Raw genomic sequence first — 27550 nt, forward strand, 5'->3', positions numbered from 1 at the left:
AACCTGCAAATGATGTCATCACTAAAACAACGGCATTATACCATACCATTTTGTGACACCTTATAAACGCGATATTTATTTTCAAAATAAGTGAAATGAAATACAATCTATTTATGTAAGCTTCTTATTAAAGAAACACCGTTAAAATATAAAATGTCTACCTACTTTGGGATATACTACAAATAATGAAAATTACATTTGAACGTCCCAACATTATCTGATTATGTGTGAAAGCTATTGAATTGAAATTGAAAACTAAAGATCCTTGGTAGGTCTAAAAATGGATATGCGTCTAACTAACCTTGTGAAACCGCTATGCACAACGGTATAGTTTACAAAAAAGTCACGTATGTTTCCGTTTTCTCCCCCTGTCCATGTCTCTCGCTCGCCGTCCCTCTCTCTCCCTCCCCTCTCTCCTCTCGTCTGGGTTTCTCTCAAGATAATTGGAGGCAAAATTTGATCTTCCCAATGTCATGGACAAAAAGGAGGTTTCTCCGGGCTGCGCGGCTGCAATGAAAAGGAAGGCGAGCGGCAGCCGGGGCAGCCATAGCGGCGCTGCAGAATCTGCGCCGGACGGTGCCGTAAACGCGAACGCTACCGAGGACTGCCCGTCGCCTGCCTCCGGCACTATCGATGACCGGCCCGCTCCATATTTAAAGCCTCGGGCTGACAGGAGTGCCGTCATGGACGAAGCAGAGGACGGCGAGGAGGAGCTGAGATTCCAGCAGCCGCGGCTGCGTCGCTCTGGTGGCAGTGGGAGCAGCGGCGGCGGCGGCGGCGGCGGTGGCAGCATCAGGATGAAGAACTTTAAGCCAGGAGGGGGAGTTGCGGCGACGGCGAGCAAGAAGTCGAGCAGCGAGCTCTCTCTTCTGCAATGCGAGGCGTCCGAGGCGACCGCTACCTCCTCCGAGGTCTGCTCGGGAGATGGTGCTGTACGAGGCGGCATGGATAGGGGCATAGCAGGAGACACGCCTACGGGGGGACCGCCGACTGCGGCGGCTGCCAACGCAGGTGGACAGGGAAGCCCAACTCCCGTCACGGGCATGAAATGCAACAAAAACGGGGAGTGCAGGAGAGACTCCGGCACTACGGGCAGCCTGTGTTCCGGCATCTCAAAGCAGGACAAAATGAGCACTAGAGGAGGGGAGGACGCGAGTAAGCGGGGTGTCACCAATTCAACCGCCAGCATGGACGGCTCGGCAGCCCCCGTTGGGTCCCTTGCACAGGGACAGGGGGGTGACACTCTGGTCTCCGAGAAAAAGGACTCGAAGGTCTCTTTTTCCAACGCGCCCAGCAGAAAAGCATCGTCTGCCATCCACGGCCAGAGTCAAACCCGGCAGGCCAGAAATTCTGTCACGTTTCATAAGTCCGAAGATGGACCTCAGATCGTGGCCGAGGACGCTGAGCACCGAGGCAGTCAGGCCAGCTTCATGCAGCGGCAGTTCAGCAGTATGCTGCAGCCAGGAGTTAACAAATTCTCCTTACGTATGTTTGGAAGTCAAAAGGCAGTAGAACGGGAACAGGAGCGGGTTAAATCAGCGGGCAACTGGATTATTCATCCTTACAGCGATTTCAGGTAAGGGGTTGAATTGTACTGGCCACATGGCCACATCCCAACGTGACAGGAAACTACTGGACGGAGCTCACTTAAGTACAGCTAGCCGGTTCTTCTCGGCTCGTGTAAATTTAAGTGAGAATAAAAGGACCAGAGCGATGGGGCGAATTACTTTTCACTGGGGTCTTTTTAAGGTGCTCGTCACGTGCGAAATTTCTAAGCTCGCGCGGTGGCGTCTCGCACTTGGGATGAGGCTCGCGAGTCGTTACGCGGTTTTCTGCAACGTGAACATAACCGGTCTGGTGACTTTTAAAGGCATTTTGTAGATATGAACTATATATATATATATATATATATATATATATATATATATATATATATATATATATATATATATATATATATATATATATATATATAATGCGGTTTTCTACTATTGTTCTTTGAAGAATATATGGAAACATGTATTTGTATTATATTTCTGTTATATGAAAAAAATTCATATAAAATATACTTCAGTATATTAAGTGACATGAACGTTACAAGTTAATGCTGAAGATTGACTTTTTAAAATATAATGATTTATTATTACCTCAGTTTGAATGTTTTCGCTTTTGAGCCAACCCTTTTATATAGAGTAAGTGATCTGGCCTAAAACGCAGTGATTAGCAGTGCACCTTCACAAGTGACCCCAGTGATTTGACAGAAAACATTCAAGACATTACCGGTCGTCATTAACTAGTCTTTATTGTTAATAATTCTTATAATTACAAGCAAATGATTTTCTTATTTAATTCTAATACTTATGTTATTGCCTAAAGGCAATGTATTCATGAGCGTTTCGACCTTTTTGCTTACTGCTGGTTTGTCATTAGCGATCAGAATAGAAATGATATTACGTTTGTAGGCAATTTAAATAATTATTCTGTATTTCTGTCGAATTTTCCGATAAATGCATTTTAGATTTCGGTGTCAGCGTATATATATTAAATAACATATTGTTAAATAAGAACAAAATTTGCTGATTTGCAGAACGACTCTATGTCAGTAGTAAGAAAATTCGTGACTTTGTCGTCGTGAATCGCGTGGTGTGAGTCCTCACTTTGCAATGTCACCTTGACCTAACAGCGTGATTGCAAACAGAAGGTCCCTATGTGCTTGGAAATTCAGTGCTATTCAGCATGTCTCCGGCTTTAGATTTTCTTTAAAAAGCCAAATAATTGGCACTTTTGCAAGCACTCAGTAGCTGAAATCAAGCTTGAAAGGTAATGATTGGACACAGCTGTCCGTGTCCTGTTATATTCAGTGTGATGTTATAATAAAAATGTCTGCTGTAGTATTTTAGTGTGGTAAGAGTAGTCTAATGAAAACTGGATGTTCTGGAGCTTCATCGAGTTATACCACGATTTATGTACATACAAAATATTCCAAGGTTAAAGAGTAATGACATTAGTGGATTATATGTGTTTGCTAACTGCTTATTTGCAGATTTTATCTGTACTCTTTAGGTATAAACACGCAGATGAACGTGAATCTACCAAGTTGTTTTCATCAAATTCCAAACTTCCAGAACCCAGGGTGAAAGTATTTTTGCAATTCTCTTTAACCGTACACTAGTAAAATGATCAAATTTCAGGTGCATAATATTTTTGGCTTTAGAACTTCACCGTCTGCCTCGACAGACAATGTGCAGTAGCCGCTGTAGTCACCGTTGCCATATTTTCAGCACCACGGATAGCTCACATGGGACAGTGCATGTGTCACGCGTAGGGTGGAAAAAGCTGGCTGTAAACGAGACCAAATTGTTCAGACATTTTTGATAGTTTTGATAGTACTCTGTTATATTATTTAATCACTGTCACCACTTTATATTCGGTTTCATCAACGCTGGGGGTTACTGATAAGGCAGGCAATGTGATAAGTAGTTCTACAAATTTTAAAATCGATTTGGAATAAAAAAATAAAATAATAAAATTTCAGACCACAAAGGGCCTCTTGCACTGATTACTACAAAGTACCTTAGATGAATATGCATGAAGTATTTAGTATTGCCAGGTTTAGTTATAGACTGCGGCACACAATAACAAACCCAAAATATTGCATGCCAAAACATAAATTAAAATGAACATAAACATTTAATTAAATAAATTAAAAAACACATATATTAAAAAGTACATGAGTGGTTCGGATTGAGTGAAGCTTCTGTGTTTAACCACAAGCATTGCGCTTGGGATGAGAGCTTGAGGCAGCCATTTACCTGACACCCCTGGAACTGGGCTAGGGAACTCATTCAAGGGCCTAACAGTGATGTGACTATTCTGCCTTCCACGGGAGTTCAAACCAGCAACCTTAAGATCACAGATGTAGAGGCCTAACTTATTGAGATGCACATCACCCCCTCTGTTGATATTGATTGGTTGTGGTCATGTTAAGGCATCTCACTGAGGGTAGGCAGCCAAGTGGAAACCATGCTTGTCTTCAATACAATTAATATTTACTTTAATTAATTACACTTACTAGTATATACATGTCTGCAGTTATAATTGATTCAGTTACTGCGGCTTAGCTTCCTGGTTTGCATTGTGTTGGTGTAATCTGACACCTATGTAATATGTCATGATGCAATTGGGCGACGATATTGTAAGTGCAGAGGAGACCTGATCACTGTGACTGTTGTATGACGTGGGTCATTGCATCCTGGATCCAAGTGTGCGATTTGGCCCCCCTGTGGGGACGTGACTCAGCAGCACAGTGGGTGGGGCGGGGAGGGGGGCACTCTGATGCAGAGATGGCCTTGAGCACTCGCTCCAGCTATTGGAAAGGGTATCCCACTGTTTCCTGGACCAGTCAGCTCTGTCTGCTCCTACACCTCTGACAACTTCGCTGTTCATATGAATCTCTTTATTTTTTTCGTGATTCGTGTGGTCAACAAATTGAAATTTCAGCTGGAGCGTTTTTCTGGTTTAAGTTCCCAGATGGACCCTGCTGTTTACTTTTACTGCAGCTGAAGTTATATGTCCTGGACTTCAGCAAAATATCTTAGTGGGCGAAGTGTAAACTTCATGATCTTCTTTAGGCTGTTTTTCTGCTGACCAACTACATAATAGATTCGTTACATGAACATATGGGAGGCCAAGCATGTTCCCCCCATCTTTATTCACTTAATTAGAAATTTTACTATGTAAGGCACAGAGACAGTGAAGTAGCTATAAGAAGGTTTGTAGAACCTTATTCTAGAACCCTCCGGTATGTATGCATTCTTGTCCTGTGTTATTAAATCTGAGACTCTGTAGAGGTCATGTATATTTAAGACCAATTTTTCAGTTTCCAGTTTTATATTCCTCCCTCGTTGACAGAGTTAAAAATCAATTCGACAGATGGCTCTGGTTTCATCAGCCGCTGCTGCCTTCAGAATATCCTTGTATTGACCTTGCAGTCTGTAAAAAGGTAAAGCTTAATCACTAGCATTTCTGAAAGATGTTGGGATGAATTCTTTTTCATACACGTCTCAGTACATACACGCTTTCTCAGAGGGTGGTGCACAGATTAGGACAGTATCCTTTCAGCTGGATACTGCCATAGCAGCAGATTGTAGCCAATCGGATTGTTGTTGTATGCCAAAATGGCAACACAAATGCTCACTGAGTAATGTTAATTAAAAGAATCCTCTCTCAAAATCCAAAGTGGATATTTTATTTTTAATGGGAAATGGTAGACTGGCTGAAATACAGCTGAGTAATTTGTGATAATAATTGTAAATGTTGAAATAAAGTGTATGTAATTGGAAGCAAAAGCAATATTTAATTTGGTCACTTGGATAAAAAAGTTTTCAATTTCCAGGCAAAGCTCACAATTTTAACATCTCTTCTTATGTTTGTCTTTATTTCCTGCCATTGCAGGTTCTACTGGGATTTCACAATGTTGCTATTTATGGTAGGAAACCTCATCATCATCCCTGTGGGCATCACTTTTTTCAAAGATGAGACCACCACACCATGGATTATCTTCAATGTCGTGTCAGACACTTTCTTCCTTATGGACCTAGTGCTCAACTTCCGCACTGGCATTGTGATCGAGGACAACACAGACATCATCCTTGACCCCAAGGAAATAAAGAAGAAGTACCTGAAGACCTGGTTCGTGGTGGACTTTGTGTCCTCCATCCCAGTGGATTATATTTTCCTGATTGTGGAGAAGGGCATTGATTCAGAGGTCTACAAGACAGCACGTGCCCTAAGGATAGTGCGTTTCACAAAGATCCTCAGTTTGCTCCGCCTTCTGCGCCTTTCCAGGCTCATCCGCTACATCCACCAGTGGGAGGAGGTATGTGGGCTCATGGACAAAGACATTAAGGTATACCCACCAATGAAAGGGCAAGGATGAGCTTAATTCAAAGTATAATGCTATGGTCTATGTTGCGCTGGTCAAACAATATATTATTTACATGTGGGGATAAAAATTAAGTGAATAGTAATAGATGTGCTACTTTGGTTACCAAAACACATGACAATGTAGTGTGTCTATATTTAATATAATTTTCAGTTGAGTGGTTCCCCAGCACGCAACCTTTGGAGGCTGAAGTGAATAAGAAGGTCTGTGTAGTCAATCTTTAGCTCTTATGTTGCTCGTCAGTAGTTCTTAGTAGGAAGTGAAACACACTAGAATCATCTCTGTTGTTATACTTAGTTAGTTTGGAAACCAGATGTATCAGTTTCATAAGCAGCATTGGTCTGATTGCGTATTGGCAGCTATTTAGATGAAATGAATAAGATGTTACGCACTATCATATCTTAGCTCAGAGTTTCAGCGGCGCTAATAATGCTAACTCCTTTTTCTGCTGTAATTGAAGCTGTGGGTAACAACAGCGTGCACACTGCACACTATTCATGTTGATTGGTGTCATTGCAGTGAGGGTAAGTGAGGGAATATATGCCTGTGAGTGTAATTGAACTCTAGAAAACACAAAGGTAAATTCTTTGCCATCTGCTGCACCATTATAAGTGCACTCTGGGACTTTGATGCATCACGGGCACAATGAGATAATCAGAAGCAGGACTCGAGAGTCTGGATAGAGATCAACTAGGTCCCATCCACACAGCCATCCTCCCTCATCCACACTAGATCCCTTTCTCCTTATCCATACTCTCCACCTCCTTCATTATCCATAATAATATTCTTCTCATCCATGCTGCCTTCCTCTCCGCTTTATCTGTACTCTAGTGTTCTCTCAGCATTTTGGGATTGTTTCTCCAGCTGTGCTTGCAGTCTGGAATGGAAAGCATAACAATAACAAGGCTTCTGGTGACTGTGGTAGATGCCATCCATCATCACATGTCATTCTGGCCCGGCAGAAGCCCCTTTCCTCAGGAACAGAACCACCCACCCCCCCCCACCCCTTTCCTGTTGTATGTCACTGTGCTAATGGATTCCATTTAAATACATGTGGTGTGGCACAAATCCAGGAGGCATGGGGTTCGCAGCTCCTTATCGAACCTCTTGTTTATCCCCAGCCTCATCAGTGTATTATCACATGCAGGCCCAGAGTTACTTAGCAGTATTTCCGGAATTACAAGAAGAACGGAACAGCCCTGTTGTTCTCTTGTGAGAACCCAGTCTGTCTGCTCATCGTATCAAGTTCTGCCTTGTTAGTTGTAACAGCAAACCCAAAAAAGCCATTGAAACACAGCCAGGTAATAGAGACGAACTACAGGAATCTGGACCAATAAAGCATGTACCTGATTCCTTTTCCACCCTCGCTTCGGCTACAAGTATCGTCCTCTAGCCGGGTGCAATGACTCGGGTGTTTATGTGTGCTCGTCACTTCATAAATGCAACATTCCTCTCGATTGTAGAGTAGTGACACAAGCACAGGAGCAGACCTTTGTAGGCTAAAGATCGGAGAAACTCATTTGCTGCAGAGCTGGTCAGAACCTTTTAAAACAGTCTCCTTAAAATCGTCATTGTTATATCTATATGAATTTGAGTGATTTGCAAACACCAGAACACTTTAGCTCTGGAGATTTGCTTAAAATGACCAAGATTAATAGTGTTTCCCTTTCATTTATGATAGGAATTCCTGTCTACATGATGGACATATCGAACCAAGATGAAAAGCACTCATCTTTTTTTAAGATGTTTTTTTGTTTTTCGATTGTTTGTGGCTCACTCTCTGAAAGCGTGTTGAATGTCCAATGTTCTTAAAAGTCAGTAGGAGTCCACCTTTTCTCCATTTAGCAGTCAGCATTGTGCTGTCTCTGGTATGGCAGACCATAATGCACCACAATAAAACACTGGTACCAGTGTCTCATGAGTGGAGTTGACAAGGGTTTCATCCAGAGTCCGCTTCTTGCATATATTACGGTGGTTGGGTTTTAACAATAAATATCCTGTAAAAATACATGTGTTTTAAAAAGTATCTGTTTTGACAGGTGAAGATTAATGGATTGGGTGATCGATAAAGCGGCCAGGCGTAATGCAGAGGCATTGACGCTCCCAGAGCTGATGACAGATGCCTGAGGAGCCGTGTAGGAGGCCCAGGGAGGTCCTGCAGGATTGTGCCAGCGGTGCTGTCAGTCTGTATCAGGGGGCACCGCTAAACCACATCATCTGTCACTTTCCAGTACAGGTGATTGATGGCGGCATCTCTCAGTGATGGTTGTTGCCCCTCTCTGGATCTCATCCCCACCTGTTACCCAGAGTTGATCTCATCCAGTGTGGAAACTCTACTTTCTCTATTCTCATGGTCTCTGAATCAACGTAGATAAGAAATGGGGGGCTGGGGAGCCACAGAACAGAATCATCTTGAGCACATAGACCATAGTGGCCAGAGCATGGCTGTTTCTCCGTATGTCTACTTGACCGTACTTGTGTTCTCATGTACACGTAATGTCATCTTCCATTGCCCAAGACCAGTTACAATACTAAGAACAGAAGGACAGAGGACAAAAAATATCCTAGGATGTAATTTTTGCCGCACCCCAAATATAAAGGGTCCATCAGTTGCATCCCTGCCAAACGAGAACAATGCCATGATTCATTGCGGCCCAAGTTCATTCTTGGGAGGCAGGTTAGCACGATCGCTCTTGTTAAGACCACAAGTACGATCTTTGTGTTCTTGGTATTGAGAAACACCCCATATTTCCTGAAGACCTTGACACTGTGAGACAATTATAAAAATAGAAGGAAGCCTTTAAGGGACAAATTGTAATGGTACCACACTGGCCATACTCAGTACTCAGTTAGACAGGCTGCATTTTGTTCCGGTGTAGGTATGTTTCTGGAGCCTTGGTTCCTAGCAAATTAAAAGTGCGGAGGCTGGATGGCAGGACTGTGAGTTTCACGTCAACAAGGGGAGGAGCCATCAAGTGCTTGGAAGCTCTGAGGCCCTAGCAGACGGGGGACACGTCCTCTGAGGTTGTATCAGGGATATAAACTTTGCTCTTGTGTGCCTGCCGTTGTCTCAGGTGTGGCCTGCTTTGTTGGTCACGCTGAGCACCATACGCTTGGCACTGCTGGAGCCCTGAGCCAGGCAGAGTGGCCTGGCTATGTGCCCATTCCCAGAAAACCACACGCACAACTTACTTTTATATATAGAAATATATTTATGAGAAGGGCATAAATGCTGGCTCAGTAATGTAACTACAAAAGCCATACAAGCAATAAAATTCACTTATTGGGCATTATTAGAAGTTTTTTTCTGCCTGAAAGTTTTCCTTGCAGGACAGATAATAGCCTGGTTTTCTCTTTGTTACGTTACATGACAAGGCATTGCTGTGTGACATTAGACATTAAACTAATATAACTCCTTGTTATTCCCATTTTTATAGCCAGAAGCATTAATATGTGTTGAGATATTACTTTTTAAAACACTATTGTGGGTGACATGGTGTCTCAGTGGTTAACACACTTGCTTAACAAATTCAAGTATTATTTCTGCTTCTTACGTGTGTGGAGTTTGCATATTCACCCCTGGTCACACCCATAGTGTGTAAATATGTGCAGTACTGTATAAAAGTCAAAGAGAATTATGTTTAAATGATATTCATGATGGCGTGAAGTATAATATTATGTCCGTCAAATTGTGTCAGCTTAGCCCTTTCTAAACCATTCCTATTGTCGACCAAGTATTTGCTGTGACCATCCAATGCACTATTTTTTGACTTGGCCAATAGCAAACCATGTTTGGCTAACCGACCCCTCATGAAGTTATTAGACTAATTAAATTACTTAATTAATTCAGCTGGTGGCAAAATGTAACATTATGCGGAGTGCATGGAATGGCTGCGGTGCCCCTGAGGAGAGGTTTGGGAACTGAAGCGATGTTCATCTCGCCATCCAACAAGGCATCAGTGACTTTTTGGAGCAAATTGAAATTCTTGTTAGTTTTCATTGTGTTACTGTTAATTTACACATATTCTAATGTTAAATTGTGTTTTCTGAGCAAATATACAGTTCCTACCCAGATAAATAGGCTTCAAACATTTCCTTTGACTGCCTAAGACTTTTGCACAGTACTGCATGGTGTGCTCTGCTGTGGACATGTGTCTTGTACTGGATGTACACCAGCCATGTGCATTATGAAGGTGTAGCTAATGTAAATGTTACCGGATATCCTGATTTGCCAATGAGCTGTTTTATTAAATCTTTTATTTTTATTTAACTCCTCATTGTTATAACTTAAAATTTGTCACACCTGGCCTTCAGCAGGGTGTTAAACTTGAATCTCTTCACAAAAAAATTAAAGGCCAAAATTGTGAAAACAAAAGGGATTTTAGTCTCTTTGGAGAACAATGGCAGTGATGTTTTCCATCTTTGTGTACTGAGCATTTATCTGCTGTTGAGCAGCCTTACATTTCTTATGCTGCCATGATTTCCACCATAGTCTCGTCTTCCGAATGTGAAGCTGCAGCTGAAAGCCAGATACATCCTTGTGTGTCCCTGGTGTGGTGGCATTTCAGGAACCAGATGCAAGCCAACACTTTTTCCCCCCAGGGGAGACCATGGTGAAGCCTGACTCATTCTCAGAATGAATTTTAAGTGGCCATGGGATGCATCATCGTGTGATTTCCGGATCTATTTGATTTGTTTTATTGTAAGAATGTGGTAATATGTGTCAGTTTTTCAAGTGAGATGTATATAAATGCTGTGCAAATCTGGGCCTAGGCAGTAGACATGATGACAAACGGCACAAAATCTCTGTCAGCTTCTGCCTGGAACTGTGATGTGGTGCTGGGAATGAAAACATTGGCATGCTGGTGGTAGAAGCATTAAAACAAGTGCATTGAATCTGCTTTTTGACTCTAATCAAGCTTGAATTTGTGATGCTTCTTTATAACAGGGAAGCAATAAAGATGCTGATGATATTCTGGTGTTGGTGTGGCCAGTGCACGGCTAATAGGTCATCAATTTTCTCCTTCCTTTGTCCCCAGTTTTCTCTTAGCTCTCTGGAACATTCCAGACTCCTGGAGGAAGTGGAGATGGTACCCGGCCATGTCTTACCTCCCTTCTCGGTGCTGTGTTGCAGATCTTCCACATGACCTATGACCTGGCCAGCGCGGTGATGCGCATCTTCAATCTGATCGGCATGATGCTACTGCTGTGCCACTGGGACGGCTGCCTTCAGTTCCTGGTGCCCATGTTGCAGGATTTTCCTGCCGACTGCTGGGTGTCACTTAACAAGATGGTGGTATGCGCCAGAACTCCCCCTCTCTCCCCAAGTCATTTGCTTTAGTTATCTTGAATGGTGGAAGCAACAATTCCACATTGAGTTATTGTGTGGTATACGAGACGGATGGAATGGTATATCCAGTTCTCTTTGGACAGCTAATGAGCTATGTGGTATAAAGGGCTATATTTAGCTCAATTAGGAAGATAATTAGTTCCACCCACTTCCTGTTTCAGGCAACTGTGAAACCTTGCACAAGAGCTACAATACTGTGGAAAATCTTAGCCTGCCGAAGCTTATGTTTAAATTATCTTCATGCTCGTGTAAAATATTATTTTATGTCTGCAAATGTGTGTCAGCTAAAGCATTTCCAAATGTCTCCAAAAGTCACTCCAGTTTATGTTTAGTAAGCATCCAATATACTTAGTATAACATGTTCGATTACTCAATACTTCATCAAGTTTTTTAACTAATTAAGTTAATTTATTAAGTGAGCTGGTGAAATTTAACGAATACATTCAAGGGGTGGTTTAGGAACTAAAGCAATGTTCTTCTAGCCATCCGACAAAACATCAGTAGCTTTTCGGAATAGAAGAAGTCGTCACTTGTTACTTCTTGCTAGTCGTTTGCATGTATTTTAATATTAAATTGTGTTTTATCTGAACAGGTACACATTTACTACCCACATAAATAGCTTTAAACAATTTCTTTGATGGCCTAGGACGTTTTGCACAGTACTGTAGCTCTCTGTGTTACAAATTATCACTTCAAGGTCTTGTCCTTCAGGCTTACTCCATGAACAAAATAACAAAGTCATGTAGACATTTAGACCATCATGTGCAAGTATTTTCATTCGTCAGTAACTGAGCTGTTAGGACTGTTTCTGTTCAATTCCCTGACAAAATGCAAGTCACATGACTCACCTCTATGGTAACAGGGAATGTGAAACTGGTATTTGAAAAGATCCAACAAATTATTATACTGCATAGAAATAAGCACCTTATGCCACAGTGTTCAGAACAGGGAGATAAATGGCAGATGACTTATGTTAGTGTTTTAAAATCAGATGAGCTCTGTTGGTTTTGTGCTGCTTAGTCAGTAGGTACATTTCCAATGGCTGTAAAACACTGTGCTTTTAAAACCACACTCTGCATTTGCAATTTCTGCACAGAGATGGAGCTATTTAGTTTCCCTACATGCCAAGTGTGATATATAATGAGTTATTTTTGCAATTGTAAAGGACGCAGAATAGCTTATGGTTGTCTACTCGATACATCGCCATGATGAGTTCAGGCCCTCAGTAAGGATATTTTAATGGTGCTTCTTTATTGTGTGTGTGTGTGTGTGTGTGATGAGTGCCGTAGTCTTAAACACAAACCTGTATAGTCCTACTTGATTGTAGCAGCTCAATTCAATGGCTAATGGCAGGGCAGTACCATTATTGCAAGGGGACTCGTGGGATGGCATTAATGGCACTGGAATCTTTCAGGCATTCAACCTCCTATACTGAGATGGTGATGTGTATTTTTAGTGGCTCTTTATGGTGTGACCACAGGCAGTCATTATAAAGGTATAATAGGCAGTGTACCTTATTGTAAGCATCATCATGGCCTAATATCAGAATTATCTATCTGTCAGTTTTATCACATGGAGAGTTATATCTGTCGACATTTATTTAGCTTATTATTTAGCTTATTCCTTGATCTACCTGTGATTTTTGCTTGGAGGCTTCCAAATGGCAATATTTCACATCACTGAGACCAATGTCACATTGTACCACTATTAGATTTGGAAAAAAAATGGTTGTTAAAAGTATAAAACCTGTTAAAACCTGTGATGGTGGCTGTTCAGGCTACATGTCACAACCCCAGTGGGACAGTCATTGTTTTGAAGATCCCCCTCTCAACGTACAGACAGGAGAGTTTGCTCCTTGGGTTTGATAATCCTTTGATTCAGTCACATGTCCACTCGCTCACAACACCCCCCTGATGTCGTTTGCCAAGCTTGTGGCCCACCTCCATTTCTACATCCCTGTGCAGAATGACACCTGGAGTGAGCTGTACTCCTTCGCCGTCTTCAAGGCCATGAGTCACATGCTGTGCATCGGTTATGGCCGCCAGGCCCCCGAGAGCCTGTCAGACATCTGGCTCACCATGCTCAGCATGATCGTGGGCGCCACCTGCTATGCTGTCTTCATTGGCCACGCCACCGCCCTCATCCAGTCCCTCGACTCCTCCCGGCGGCAGTACCAGGAGAAGGTAAGAGCTTTCATACTCTTAAAGCCATAGGCCATAAACTCACTTTAGACTGCAGCCTAAGCACAGAGCATTGACATTATAAGTATAGCATGAAAAGTGACCTTTCTAGTCATCTTGCTAGTTAGATAATAATACCTAAATGTGACCCTGCACAGGGCACGTGGATATAGAAAATGGATGGATGGATGGATGTGAAGATTTCCTCTTGTGTTCACTTGAATCAATATAAAGGCCAAGCTTCCATTGTGTGCTCAGAATGACCTTTTCTATATAGAATTACTGTCTTTGTGACCTGAACTGCTTCCTAGCTAGTTTTCATTGTGGTCTTGTGTTCTTGGGTCAGCCAGTGGATTGACCTTGTCTGTGTCTGTTAGGATTTTGTACCTCTGGATCATGTTGTGTTGTAAATACCTTTATCTGTGATTAAACAGATATTATGCTTCTGTCCTGGAATGGCAGTTTTGTCACTTGGAAATAATTGTGTTACTTCAGAATAGCCGAGTTCTCCACTACTATATGTATTTGTCATGCTTTAGGTAAAAGTGGGACTGGCCAGTCTCCACATCATGTCTGATCCTTCATATGAGGAAACTCTGGACATTTACAGGGCATAGAATGTGGACCTTAACTTTTGCAACTTGCTTCGAGGAGCACTGGGTCACAAGGAGCTCTGACTCCCATGCATATTTTAGTTAGAGATGCACAGTATATTGGTATTGTGCGTTGTCAAAAATCAAGACATTGGCATCATTTTCATGTGTCTATCTTGGTTAACATTGTTACAGATACATGACTAGTAAAATAATGGAGATGAAAGCATTGGACGACCAGCTATTTTCCATAATGCAGGGAACGAGGGATTTTGTCAGCTTATTCACTACTTAAAACCCCACTATTGTCACGCAAATTAACCGCTACTTCGCTGATTTCTCGCTGCCTGAATTATATGGCGTGCCTGCAGTGCACATTGATGAGTTCTTAAGAAGTAATGCATCGCTTTCACTACAGATTTGTGGAGCTCAGAGGTTAGCTGGTTATCGGTATTGGTAATATTAGACACAAATATCAATTATTCGTATTGACTAAAATTTCCACATTGGTGCACCACTAATTTTAGTAGCATTTTGTTTTCCCTTCGGAAGCCTGGGTTTGTTTTGTTGGTTGCAGCCTCTTCCATTAGTAGATCACAACATTAGGTTTTATTTCCATTGTAGTACTTTTTTGCATAAACATTTCCCATTGCATATTGGTCATGAACCTGGTGCCTGAAAAAATGGGTCCTATGGTTCTTAGTAAGGCTTGTTGAGGAAGCCACATGGAGCAGATTTTGATTTTCTAAGGTACAGCTGAATGTGGATCCATGAAGTGTTCAGGGTTGAATGAGGACAGAATGACAGAGGATCGTATATATCCATATCTGCCAAGTTGGTTGTCTTGACAGTTGGTGTTGGGGCGGAGTGCATGTGGCCTGCCCATGCTAAGCAATGGATTTTTCAGCGTGTCCAGTGCTAAACCAAGGAGAGAAACAGGCGCATGAGGAGGGTGCATGACTTTCCCTTTTGACAGGGGGTCGATGAAATAAAAAAAGCTTGCATTCCATGCAAGGTGACGCCCCAGCGCATGCGTGGCTGCTTTGTCCTTCAGCCTGGGTCTCACGGCCTCTATCTATGGGGGCGTGGCCTGCTGGCTTGTGCCGGCAGCTGACCTTTTCCTTTGATTGTTTTTGAATTCATTTTGGAGGAAAGCTCTGGTTTGGGCAGCTGGTGGATCCTTCCTCTGTGCCTCCTTCACTCAGTGTGACTTTGACTATCCTGCGTATGAGCGTTCAAGCAGCAATCACTGATAAACCCGTGTAAATTAACCTTTCCTGCTAACTGCACAAACTAATACACATTGGAGGAGCGAAAATAAGAGAAAGAAGGACATTATAAATAAGTAAATACTAGTCCTCCTTAATCAATGGCTTCATGTTTGAGATGATGCTCTGATAAGTGCACACTTAATGAAACCAGTCAGAGGAGGAGAAAAACTAGGGACTGGAAGAAGATGTGCTTTCTGCATCCTGTGGTTCCTCTCTAAGCCGCCAGTGCTGGGAAAGGAAATATTTATAATCTGCCGCCAATTGGGGCTGTGTCACTTTCAGGAAAGCCCCCCAGGGACTGCTGGAGAGGTCTGTGCGTGACCCTGACGCCCCAGTCCCAGTTCACTGTAGCCAAAGCTGGCGAGTGCCATGACGAGCGCTCGCTACCAGCTATCTCCGTGGTGGAAATATTTGAAAAATCATAGTACGTTTTGTGGAAATCTGAAGGGCAAATGGGATATGATTGGAGGGCTGTGGCACTGCGGTGTTTTGGCCACTGCAGTGGAGCACGGGTGTGTCACGCTCCTGCGGAGGGGCTCTGTGTCAGCCGTCTCCACGGGATGCCGGCGTGATGGGACTGTGCGGGCACTAATCTGGACAGGCTGATTGTGGGACGGCCTCACGGAAGCAGGCGTGGCCTAATGTGAAGGAGAACATATGCTCTATGCTGTTCATACCATTATCTATGTGTGTAGCATTTTATTTTTTTATGTAATGTTTGCTGCCGGCACGGTTTATTTAAACCATCATTCAGACAGAGAGAGAGGAGTGACTCTGAGCAGAGAAACTCAGACCTACAGCATTTTGGTTGCAAATCGGCACGGTTTTAAAGTATGCAGATGAGCAAAGATGCTGGCCGGCGGGGAGAGAGGCGGTCCGCGGCACCTGACAGGTGGCCATTCATCATCTGCTCGCTCGCGGTCTCCCTAACATGACCTCCCAGAGGCACTTGGCTTCTGACTCCGGCCGCGTCCGCTCCAGCTGGGTGGCGCGATTCGCTGTCTGTTCTCCTCTTACACCGATTTGTCTCTGTGTCAGTGCTGCCGTTTATTATTCTGTAGGGTTGCGGGCCCAGCTGAGCTTAGCTGGACTCTGATAGATCAGTCCCGAGTCGACTAAATTAAACACACAAAGAAACGAGGAGCTGAGTACAGGAAAGACAAGAAACCTGTAAAGAGAGCGAGGTGTTGCAGGGGCATGGAACTGACGTTATCATGCTCTTGATTTCTGGGGGAGAGAAAGCGCGACACATCCCTTTGCACATATTGAGAGAAATGGGCAGAAGTCATGGACTTATCTGGATACCTGACTGTCTGTAATTGTTAAATGCATCCACTTTCTGGCTACAAGAAGTTAATTGCACCTCATTTAGCTCATGATTTGGGATTAATTCTCATCTCTTCTCAGCCCTATGTGTGTGGAATGCATTTTCTTTCTGTGAATATTCTCCCAGCTCATAAACATGCTGCTGAGGTAAATCTCATGCATCTGATTTCCATAAACGCTTACCTAGTGCAGTGAACCAGGAGCCTATCCAATGAAGCACTGGGTACTATTCAGAAAGCACCCTGGATGGGATACCAGTCAATAGCAGGGCACATGCACTCTCAGGGCAATCTAGAGGTACCTCTTCACCTAACTGCATATTTCAGACTGTGGGTGTAAGCTACAGTAGGGGGAGAATACCCTTGGAAACACAAAGAGAACCACACGCACACAGTGCCAGTGTGTATATGTGTGCATGCCCTGTAACGACCTGTGTTTCATCACACAGTGTCCTCTTACATCATACTTCCTGCTAACAAAAATGAAAGCACAGAGAGTTAGCATCTCTTTATCTTCTTTCCAAATGCATTATTTAACTATTGGAATTATGCTTGAGACAGTACGTACAGATACATTTTATCATACATATTGTTGATTTGTTAATTATTGGTTAAATTCCAGTACAACATATGCTGTTTCTTGAACTTGATAAGCAGTAACCTCTACGGGGCAAATAAATTCAAAATTACAAGTGTATTAAAGAACACTTAAAGGGATACGGGCAGCATTTTGATGAATAAAGATGAATTCTGAATTCCAGCAGGAGAAGGCAGTTTTAATATAAATTCTGAAGATGAAATGGTAGGTCGTTGTGCATCTGTGTGCTTGTGTGTGTAAGTGCCTGCATTTGTATATAAGTGTGCTTGGTTTTTATGTGTGTGACTTTGTAAATGTTATCCTACCCTTATAGGGATATTTTTGGGAATTATGTCTCCTTCAAGGAAAGTTCACCCTAAAAATAGAAGCCCTCTTCCCCTTGGCTTTTCCTAAAAAAAGCACACTTCTGATTGGTTACCTTTCCCCATTGGATTAATGACTGGTTTAACCAGCAGTGACAGTATATGTTAATCCCTCACAACATATGTTTCAGAACCTCTTGCAGAATATAAACAGAAAGCAAAATATTTTAATGGAATCATCAGTATGATCGAGGGGCAGTTTCTTCGCTGCTTATACATCCCCCACTGTGTCCCCCTGTGGTGGAACAGGGATCAGCACCATCATCTTTCAGTGAGGTACATCATCATCGTCTGCTTGTGTAATAGCTCCCCTACTACACCCAGAATCACCGTACACAGTTCAAAAGGCCTCTGAGCAGTCCGTGCACTTAATTTTCGAATGCCTGCTGTGGGAGCTATCGCTATTGATCAGGAATCGTCAACCTGTCTGCATGCAGACAAACGTGTCCATGGCAAGACTCACTGTTCTATATATATTCACTGTTATATATATATGTTTTTTTTTGAACACCCCGTCCGTGGTAGAAATTGAATTTTGATCAGACTGTCCATCAGATTTCATCATGCCGTTGACCCCTGCTATTGACGGTCAAGAGGTTGTCATATTCAGCGGATGCATTCGTGTCATCTATAGCTTCCCGATTCTCAACTGTCCCCTTTAACTACAAGCGTATTTCACGAATGTTCCAGCACTCCACTTAGACCTGCGTCACAGTGGCAGTCATTTAAGTATAAAACAATTATATTTATTCATCTAACTCATCGCTCTTCCATATGTGTTATCTAGTACAGGGCGACGGTGACCAAAATGTTTATGGTGAGTCTTTTGTTTCAGTCTCTGCATATTTCTCTTTTGGTGTTGGTGTTATTTTTGCAGCAGTTATGGCAAATAAACTCTTGATTCAATTTGTTTACTTAAATTCTTTTTCCAGTTTGAGGATAACTTTGGAATGTACCAGTCAACTAGGCTTAATTGTCACATACTGTAAGGCGTTCTTTGTGAGAATGGGTGTTATTTTTGCGTGGCTCATAGAGCACCCCATGCTCATGAAGATGGATTTGCTCTCCTGTGTTGTAAGGCATAGAAGGCCTTGCTTGTACTGTGGCATTTATATTTGGCTTATTTAATGGTACAAGACAGCCCGTGTCACCTGACCCAGCAGAATGTTTTGTACTTGCAGTGCCAGCCTCTTTGTGTCTGATAACAGCATTAACAAGGTCAGGAATATTACATGAAGGGGATGTAAAGCAGCCTCGATTTGAATGTTGCATTATTCTTGGTTTCAGATTCAAATCTGGTACGGAGAGTTTAGGGCTCGGGGCTAACATTTCAGGAAAGGTAGGTGTTTGGTTAGGGTTAGTTAGCTTCACATGTTGACTGTGGAGGTGACTGCTGGTTAAGGTTAAAGGCCTGTCTAGTCTGCAATGAGCAGGAAAATTGTTTTTGTAAAATAATGCTTATATATGAGTAATGAACACACTATGAGATCATGCCGGTTTTGTTTTTCTTAAAATTTATATCAGTATTCAGTGTCACCATCAATAACAAATGTTGGAATGATTATATAATAAGGAGGGTGAACCAAGGTGGCTCATTGCCTGAGAGCAGCAAGCCGAATTCTTTGTTTGAAGCCTAGGATGGAATTCAGTTCTTCATTCACTGTGGTGCTCAGGATCCATTGTCAGAAAAAGCAAACATCTCATCACTGCTTGTTTCTCCACAGTACAAACAAGTGGAGCAGTACATGTCCTTCCACAAACTGCCCGCAGACTTCCGGCAGAAAATCCACGACTACTACGAGCATCGATACCAGGGCAAGATGTTTGATGAGGAGAGCATATTGGAAGAGCTCAGCGAACCACTACGAGAGGTGAGAATGAGACCAAAGTGTAGGTGAGAGTTGTTAGTCTGCAATAAATTGCCTCGCTGTTATGCAGATGAATGCCAGCAATAAGACTACAACAATTTCAGCGGCATTTTAACCATTACCATACAGTGAAAAAGTGGACTTGCCTAAAATGCTTAGAGGAAGGTGTGGGAAGAGCTTAAAACTGCATTCCTCATGACAGTTTGCAAGGAGGCTCAGGTGCTAGAAAGTGTAAATGGCCTCTGTTACATCTAGAGCTAGACTGAATAAGAAAGCATGCATTTATATTTCAGAAAGCTGTGCTATCTTTTGCAATATGGCAAAGCACTTTGAATGACATTGGAAAAAAAAACTGCTGAACATGTGATATTAGACCATCCATTTTCTGACTCATGCAGGAAATTGTGAACTTCAACTGCCGCAAGCTGGTGGCCTCAATGCCCCTGTTTGCCAACGCCGAGCCCAACTTCGTGACGGCCATGCTGACCAAGCTGCGCTTCGAGGTCTTCCAGCCCCGGGATTACATCATCCGCGAAGGCACCATTGGCAAGAAGATGTACTTCATCCAACATGGGGTGGTGAGCGTGCTCACCAAGGGCACCTTGGGTATGAAGCTCTCTGATGGCTCTTACTTTGGAGGTACGACGATCGATCTCATTCTCTGCCACTGTATAGACTTCTTACTTCCCATATGTGAGTTGCATTTCATACACAATTTTAATCACAGTAGTGGGTAATAAAATAGCACAGACCATTTATATATGAGTGCTTGTATTATCTTGAAGTTTGGTTTCAGTGAGAAAATGCCCTTTAATTGGTTGTTTGGTGTCTGTTTGATTCTGGTAATTTATATACCCTATCCAGTCAAATCGTGTTAGAGTCACTGCCTGTAATATGTTCACATAAATATTACAGCAACAAGATAATGAAGATAAATAGCTGACTGATTTCAGCATTTAACTTCTATCTTGCCCCCCAAGCTTCCTGCCAGAATGCCCCAGATTCAGAGGTTTCCCTCTGAGCTGGTTTCAGGACCCATATGTGCTGCTGACCCAGAAAAAAATCAGTGGTTTCTCCCATGTCTCTGGGCTGGAAATCAGAAGCATCTGGATCCAGGGTTCAGCGATGCTACAAAAAGCCAGCAGCCAATATTGCAAAAGGTCAAAGTTCAGTGATGCTATATGTATTATAGTACTGGGCTTCTTGATGCCTCCTACAGCTAACCTCCATAGGGCGGCTGCATGTGTTCCATTCCCAGGCTGATATTTTCATTCTCCTGACCTGCCCCATTCTCTTCTTCCCACCTGCCTGGCAACCAATCACCTCCTATGAACTTGACATGGTTATGTGTCTGCAGTTTGCATGAATGGGCATATGGAAATGGTCACTATTGACCCTCTGAAGTTTGCCTGTACTAATGAATGAAAATACACATGTGTAGCATCTGTAATGCTTGAGTTTGTGTGGTATTCAACGTTGGACATGCGGTACTTGAATAAGTTGTATTCAGAAAGTCTTGTGCATGAGTACCCTTGATGTGCCTTAACTAACAGAAAGATAAGTCTTAATAGATTCACAAGGTTTAATGAACGAATTACACTGTTGTTAATTGTTCTAGTTTCTCAGTCTTGTTTGGGAAATGTTTGCGGGTGACTAGACTCTAAGCAATGAATGAGATTGCAAGAGCTCCTGATTGGTTAGCCTAACTTCCTGCACAGTGATCAGAAAATTGCATTGTCTTCAAGGTGACTGGAGAGCAGTCAGAACCATAAAACACAGCAGCATCTTTTGGTTTCTTACTGTAGCGATGCCCCCGGACACCCAGATCATAATTTTGAAATCAGTCACCCTTGTGTGTTGGGCCCAAGTATAATTAGCAGTGCTGCACCTCTAAAACGAGGCTAAACAATGTCTTGTTTTTCCTTTAATTAATCTGACCCCACCTCAGACCTCAGGACAGAATTCCTTACAGAGAGAGGAGGCAGTGCAGGGGAATGTCATCCTGAAGTGTCCCATGTCCCTGCAGCGTGACACAGAGGGATAACGCTTATTAAATATGGCTTAGACTCGAGACATATCCAGGAGAAACAGCTTTATTTGGAAAGAATGTTATTTTAATGCACAATAAACACAACTTAAACCTACTGATATAATGTAAATTGTGCTACTGACCAGTGACCCTTTTAAAACCTTATTTTAAAAACGCAGTAGTTTATTTAAAAAGTGATGCTTCTGAGAATTGCTGAGAATCCTGTTTTCCTTTGAGCTGCGTTTGCCTCCCTCTGCTTGGCTTACTGGCTTTATTCATTGAGCGGAGAGGTTATCAACGGCTTGGCACTGCAGTCAGACACCTGTTCAAAGATCGATCCCTACAGCTGCAGCACACTGCCTGCTTTTAATGTATTTCTTGCTTTTCCTCTAAAGAAAGGTGGGTTAGAATAGGAAGACAGTTTTAAACCATTTAGATTCAAATGGGGACATTCGCAGTTGCGGTTTGAACAGGGACAGACACCACTGGAACCCTGTTTAGACCGCAGTACTATTTACACCCTACTGATGGGCTTTTAAAACGGGTGAGACATATAGTGACAGGCTTAAAGTAACAGCTCTCCCCTGTCCGCCACAGAGATTTGCCTGCTAACTCGGGGAAGGCGCACGGCCAGTGTACGCGCAGAGACTTACTGTCGCCTGTACTCACTGTCTGTGGACAATTTCAACGAGGTCCTGGAAGAATATCCCATGATGCGGCGTGCCTTCGAGACCGTGGCCATCGACCGACTCGATCGCATCGGTAAGCAGGCCTTGCAGATGTTTTGTGCACTTTTTAAAGAGCCTCTCTTGAACTCATAAACATACGTGTCTTCAGAAGTCTGTACCATCTGTAGAAAACTGAGAAAACTTCACCTCATGAATATCATCAAATCATATGATTGTTACTTGTTATGTTCACTTTTACAGTGTTACTTATTCATCAGCTGTTTCACAGTTGCAATAAAAATGCATGAAATTTATGCATTTTGACTGAGATGTTTGCCTGTCTGTACTTTACGTACCTTGCTACTGTATGTGAAGGAATTCCCTCCTTGGATGAATGAAGTTCATCTTACCTAATATTAGATTGGGACTTAATGTAGATTGAAAATAGATGTTCCAGGACATTGTAAAAGTATTTCTTTCTTTTGCTATATTTTGATTGTGTACCAGCTGACTGGACAGTGTATTTTCAGAGAGAAGGCCTTCAACACGAATGCCTTTGCAGGGTACATGGACTGAGAGAAATACCGGGACATTATACACAAATATGTGGGAATGGAAGCAGACATATATATATACATACGCCAACACGTCCCGCTGCCTTTCGTTTAGCTTGAAATCTCACACCACCAAAATTCATAACGTTTAAAAACTTTTTTTGAATTAATATCCCACAAATTTCCCCACAAATGCTTTTTTTTCTTAGGTTTTGCTGTGTTTGTGTGGACATTTTGTCGAAATTTACTATATTAAGCACAGGAAAACATGTACACGTACAAATACACAGTGTTGGAATGACTCAGCAGAAAAAAAGCAGGCAGTGTTCCCTTTAAGAGGCTGGTGCTACCGGGTGTGTGTTTGCAGAGGGGGAGGTCTGCTACGGAGAGGCTTTCAGGCTGCGGGTTTCTGCTGCTTTGCGGACTTCCTCTGTAGTCAAGCACACAGCAGATGTATATGTATGTGTTTACTGATTCAAGTTTTAGAATTGGTTGCATCATTACAGGCTGGTGTAACTGAATTATCAGATAACTGTCGGCCGAAATATACAATGTTTAAAAACCAACCACATCAGCTGATGAATAGATGTATACAGAAGGGAACCTTTGGTGTACAATAGAATAATTTTCATTTGATCTTAATGTGTATTGATGTCAAATGCTTCTCTCTGGAAACAGCTAATGATATGCGACTCTGCTCTTCAGGAAAGAAGAACTCTATCCTGATGCACAAGGTCCAGCATGACCTGAACTCGGGCGTGTTCAACAACCGTGAAAACGAACTCATCCAGGAGATCGTGAAGTATGACCGGGAGATGGTGCAGCCTGTGGACCTGCAGCAGGCGCGCGCCCTCTCCAGCACCCCGCCCGTGCACGGCGGTATCTTCGCCCCGCCGGGCCAGCCCCCGGCCGGCTCTGCCATCGGCACTCTGCAGCAGGCCGTGGCCCTCAGCTTCTGCCCCCCCATGGTGTGCCCGCTGGCGGGCCCCAGCACCCTGCAGTCACCACGCATGGCGCGGCGCTTTCAGGTAGTGCAGGGCATCTCCAGCCCCATCTCCATGTCCCCGCTTGGGCCCCAGCCGTCCCTGCCGGGAGGGGCCTTTGCCTCGGCCCTCGCCAGCCCGCCCGTTCAGAGCCCGCTGGCCGCTGGAGGAATGGCTCGGACCTTCCAGTACAGTGGCAGCCCGCTGGGCGCCGTGCCATCGAGCTCCCAGCTTTCTCTGGCTCAGCAGTCCTTGGGGCTGGGGCCCGGCTCACAGCGGCCCATCTCCCACCGGGCTGGTGGTGTGAGCCCCGATGCTGCGGTTCTGTCGGCCTCGCAGCTCTCGCTCCCCCAGGAGGGGGGTCTTCAGGCCGGTCCCAGCCCTCCACAATCTGCCTGTGTTTCCTCCATGTCTATTGGGTCGCCTGCTGGGGCACAGCCTGTCACACCAGGGTCCTCAGGGGTCAAAGGCCCCATGCAACACAGGGTGTCACTGTCCCATCAGGCGTCTCTGGGGACCACTCCCATCTCATCCCCTTCCCTCCCCGGCACACCCACTGGGACGGGGGCAGCCCCCAGCCCCAGCCAGCTAGACTCTGGGGCCGCCAGGAAAGAGTCCTCCACCTGCCTTCCTGAGACAGACACTGCGAGACACAGGCTGTCGTCCAACTTGTGACCTGGACGGAGCAGCGTAGCTTTGAATACGTGACCTTAACGGCCGCCTTTCTCTTACTGAGCCCCCAGCCTTGAATCTCACTGTCTGAATGTACTAATGAATCTGTGGGAATGTGCGGGACAATAATAATAATGGACTGATATTAGTGAAAACACAAAGTCTACACAAGTATAATCGTTAAACGGATTAATGCAGATAGTCTGTTTGTAAGCCACCACGCAGACACATAGCCACCGCGCTTCCCCCATTCTGCCTTGATGCCTCAGTAAAACGCTTCCCTCATCGCACATGCATCGATGCATCATAACTAATATATCCTGCACACACTGCGCAGTGCTAAAACAATGCAAACTGGCTGGAGCTGGAACAAATGTAAAATCAGGGACCTGCTTTAGGCGAACTAATGCTTTGCAACTATGGTTTAATGTGTCCTTTTTCTGCAGTCAGTGGTAGCTCAGCAACTGTGTCCTTCCCATGATGCTGTAATTTTAGTATTGTTTAAAAAATGAAAAAGGGAAAAAAAAAAACTATTAGTGTTTTAGACCGCTGGTCGATCTTAAATCGATTTGTAACAAAAAAAAATGAAGAATCTTAATTGTATTTTCTCCAGACCAAAGCTGAGCTTGAACACAAAGTAGAGTTGTATCTATGTTAACTAAGAAAAAAGTGTAAAGAAAATGCCATTTATTTAATTGCCTTGATTCCAACTTCAGAAGCCATATCCATGTCTGTGAATGCACATGTATGTGTATCTGTGTGCGCGTTTGTATGCATGTTGCTTTAGGAATGAATGATTTTTCCATTTTCTTTTATTGGTTTGGCCTATTCTCTTTCACTTCTTTTTTTAAAAGCAGCTGACAGTGAAACCCTGACTATCGGGTCATTTCAGTAAAATTCATTAAGAAACGGCTTGCCAGCTAACAGCAGTTAGCCAGGCAGTGATTTGTATTCTCATTTGTTTATGATTCACCGAAAAGTATTTTTGTATGTTGGACCCTGGGGAATGGGTCAGTGTTGTATTAATAAGAGGTTCTGCAGTATATTTACTGCCAATCTGTTCTGTGCCCATCTCTGGTGTAAGCTATGGAATGATACCCATCTCGCTACATGCAGTATAGAACACCACCATCTTCTGTAACCATTGTTTATTAAGTCACATTTGGCCAAACCCCTTCATTAGGTTTTCTTTTGATATCAGTTTTAAAGTGCCGGTATAGTTTTCTTTCAACTAATATGCTGTTAATAATTTACAGTTAAATACAGTCCGCTGTCCCTTTTTGAATATGGAATGATGGACCTGGTCCCTCACACCTTGAATCTCGCCACCTGATTGTTCATAATCTTAAATACTTGGGACAACGCTATACTTTATTATATGTGTATGCTGCAACCTGAGTAATAAGGTTTCTTTTGACAGGTATCTCTATGATTTATGTCTGCAGTCGAAGAAGAAAAACAGGCCTCCAGACCAAAGCAGGCTTGGTATTGATAAGTGCAGTTCCTAGAAGTCCTTTGATACAGGAATGGTATGTTCTGTTTGTGTTTGGTTTTTGATAAATCAAAAATCCTACGTCTTCTGTGACCAATAGCACAAAGCAGTTCGATGTGAGAATTTCCAAATGATAAATATGTCGATTACACCAATATAAACTTTGGGAATCAGATGGAAACATCACACATTTGGTCACATGTGTAAGTCCAAGCTTGTGTGAAGGTAATGTTTGCTGGACTGGCAGATTGATATGGATGAGTAGATTTTGGGTGTGTCATTTTGACTGCCCGTGGCTTTGAGCGAGGGGATCGTTAACGATTTATGCCATATGCAAGTACTGCACCACAGTAGCCACTGTCTTTAGTCATTGAGCAGTTAAACTACCCTCTGATACTTCTGGAACATACACTACACCAAGAACTTAAACATGGACATAATAAGTCAAGTTCCTTAAGTTCCTTAAGAACTTTTCGAAATTGTGGTGTTTCTTGAGAATATACTGCACACATTAATCGCATAATGAGTGCTCACCTGTGTTTTTCCTCTACTGTGTGTGCAATTCATCAACCCAGCCAAACACTTGAATATATGTTTATATGTTTCTAAAATTAATTTTCAAACTTTAAGTGCAATAGGGTATATATAACTCCTTATGTAAAAGTATATCGGAAAGTCCTCTCTCTTCTTGTCCTCTATGATAACATATCATGTAAGTTTTTAATCTTTGCAATAAGACATACATTAAAATGCCCACTACTCAGAAATTGTATGTTTTTGTGTTTCTATGGCTCATATTCTCTTAGTGAGTTTGTCAGCTGCCTTTTTTCGGTGTGTGTTTGTTATAGTATCTGTAAATTATATGAAAGCTCAGCTTTAAGTTGCGTCTGAATGAGTAATTCCTTTGTATGGGCTACTTAAGCACTTCAGTAGCTAAATGCAGTGTTCGTCACGTTCATATTTTCTGTCTTTCGGTATTCAAGGCCAATATGTAACCTGGATTTCTGTTGTTTCTGAAATCAACCAGAATATAAGAAGCAAAGCATAATATTTGCTTTTTAAGGATTTGTATTTTATTCAGTCGTTTCTACATCTTAATTGTCTTCGCACAAATAAGGAGCACTAGTGCCGATTTATTGTTTATTGCATGTTGTCTATGATCCTCCATTTTTCAGTTTGAGGAATGACAAAAACATTACTTTAAGATAGGGATTAATAACTTGAAACATGTTTGGAGGGTCCCTTCTCTTTGAATCACTGTAGTAAAGTATTCTGCTGTATAAATGGGTAAAAGCTTTAGCTAAGTTAACAAAATGAAGGAAACAATACTGGCCTGTAACATACTGCAACTCTGAAGCAATGTAAAGGCAATTTTTAAAGTTGATTTTGCAGATGTGTGACACACAATATGACTCATATCAAGCCTTAATAAGTGAATTTCATTTTAGGCCTTTTTTTTTCATGTCTATCGCATCAGAGTCTGAGTAGTGTTAGGTACTGTCCTGTTGTGTAATGTGCAAGTGGAAAATATTGATGCTTTAATGACGTTGTAAAGTTATGAATCATAACATTGGGGATGTCTGTATTTTTATGAAGCCGTTACTATTCAATAAAAAATATTTGATCTGTTTAAGAGTGGGTGGGGGTGGGGGTTGGGGTGG

The 27550-nt window shown here is 42.8% G+C and overlaps 1 protein-coding gene across 1 annotated transcript; it reads left to right on the forward strand.

Annotated features, from left to right (window-relative positions):
- LOC125716473 (potassium/sodium hyperpolarization-activated cyclic nucleotide-gated channel 2-like) lies at positions 1-27528 on the forward strand. The gene is made up of 9 exons (XM_048988779.1): positions 1-268; positions 440-1576; positions 5455-5878; positions 11079-11240; positions 13259-13477; positions 19348-19494; positions 19890-20130; positions 22118-22282; positions 23448-27528. The coding sequence occupies exons 2-9, from the start codon at positions 474-476 to the stop codon at positions 24398-24400; spliced, it is 3414 nt and encodes a 1137-aa protein (XP_048844736.1). The 5' UTR covers positions 1-268; positions 440-473; the 3' UTR covers positions 24401-27528.
- The last annotated feature ends 22 nt before the right edge of the window (positions 27529-27550 follow it).

This window comes from Brienomyrus brachyistius, chromosome 21, assembly GCF_023856365.1.
Source record: "Brienomyrus brachyistius isolate T26 chromosome 21, BBRACH_0.4, whole genome shotgun sequence".
NCBI lineage: Eukaryota > Metazoa > Chordata > Actinopteri > Osteoglossiformes > Mormyridae > Brienomyrus > Brienomyrus brachyistius.

Coding starts and splice junctions, on each gene's coding strand:
- LOC125716473 (XM_048988779.1), top strand. CDS start 474: ATGGACAAAAAGGAGGTTTCTCCGGGCTGCGCGGCTGCAATGAAAAGG. Junction 13,478..19,347: donor GGCGGCAGTACCAGGAGAAG/GTAAGAGCTTTC, acceptor GTTTCTCCACAG/TACAAACAAGTGGAGCAGTA. Junction 20,131..22,117: donor TGATGGCTCTTACTTTGGAG/GTACGACGATCG, acceptor TGTCCGCCACAG/AGATTTGCCTGCTAACTCGG.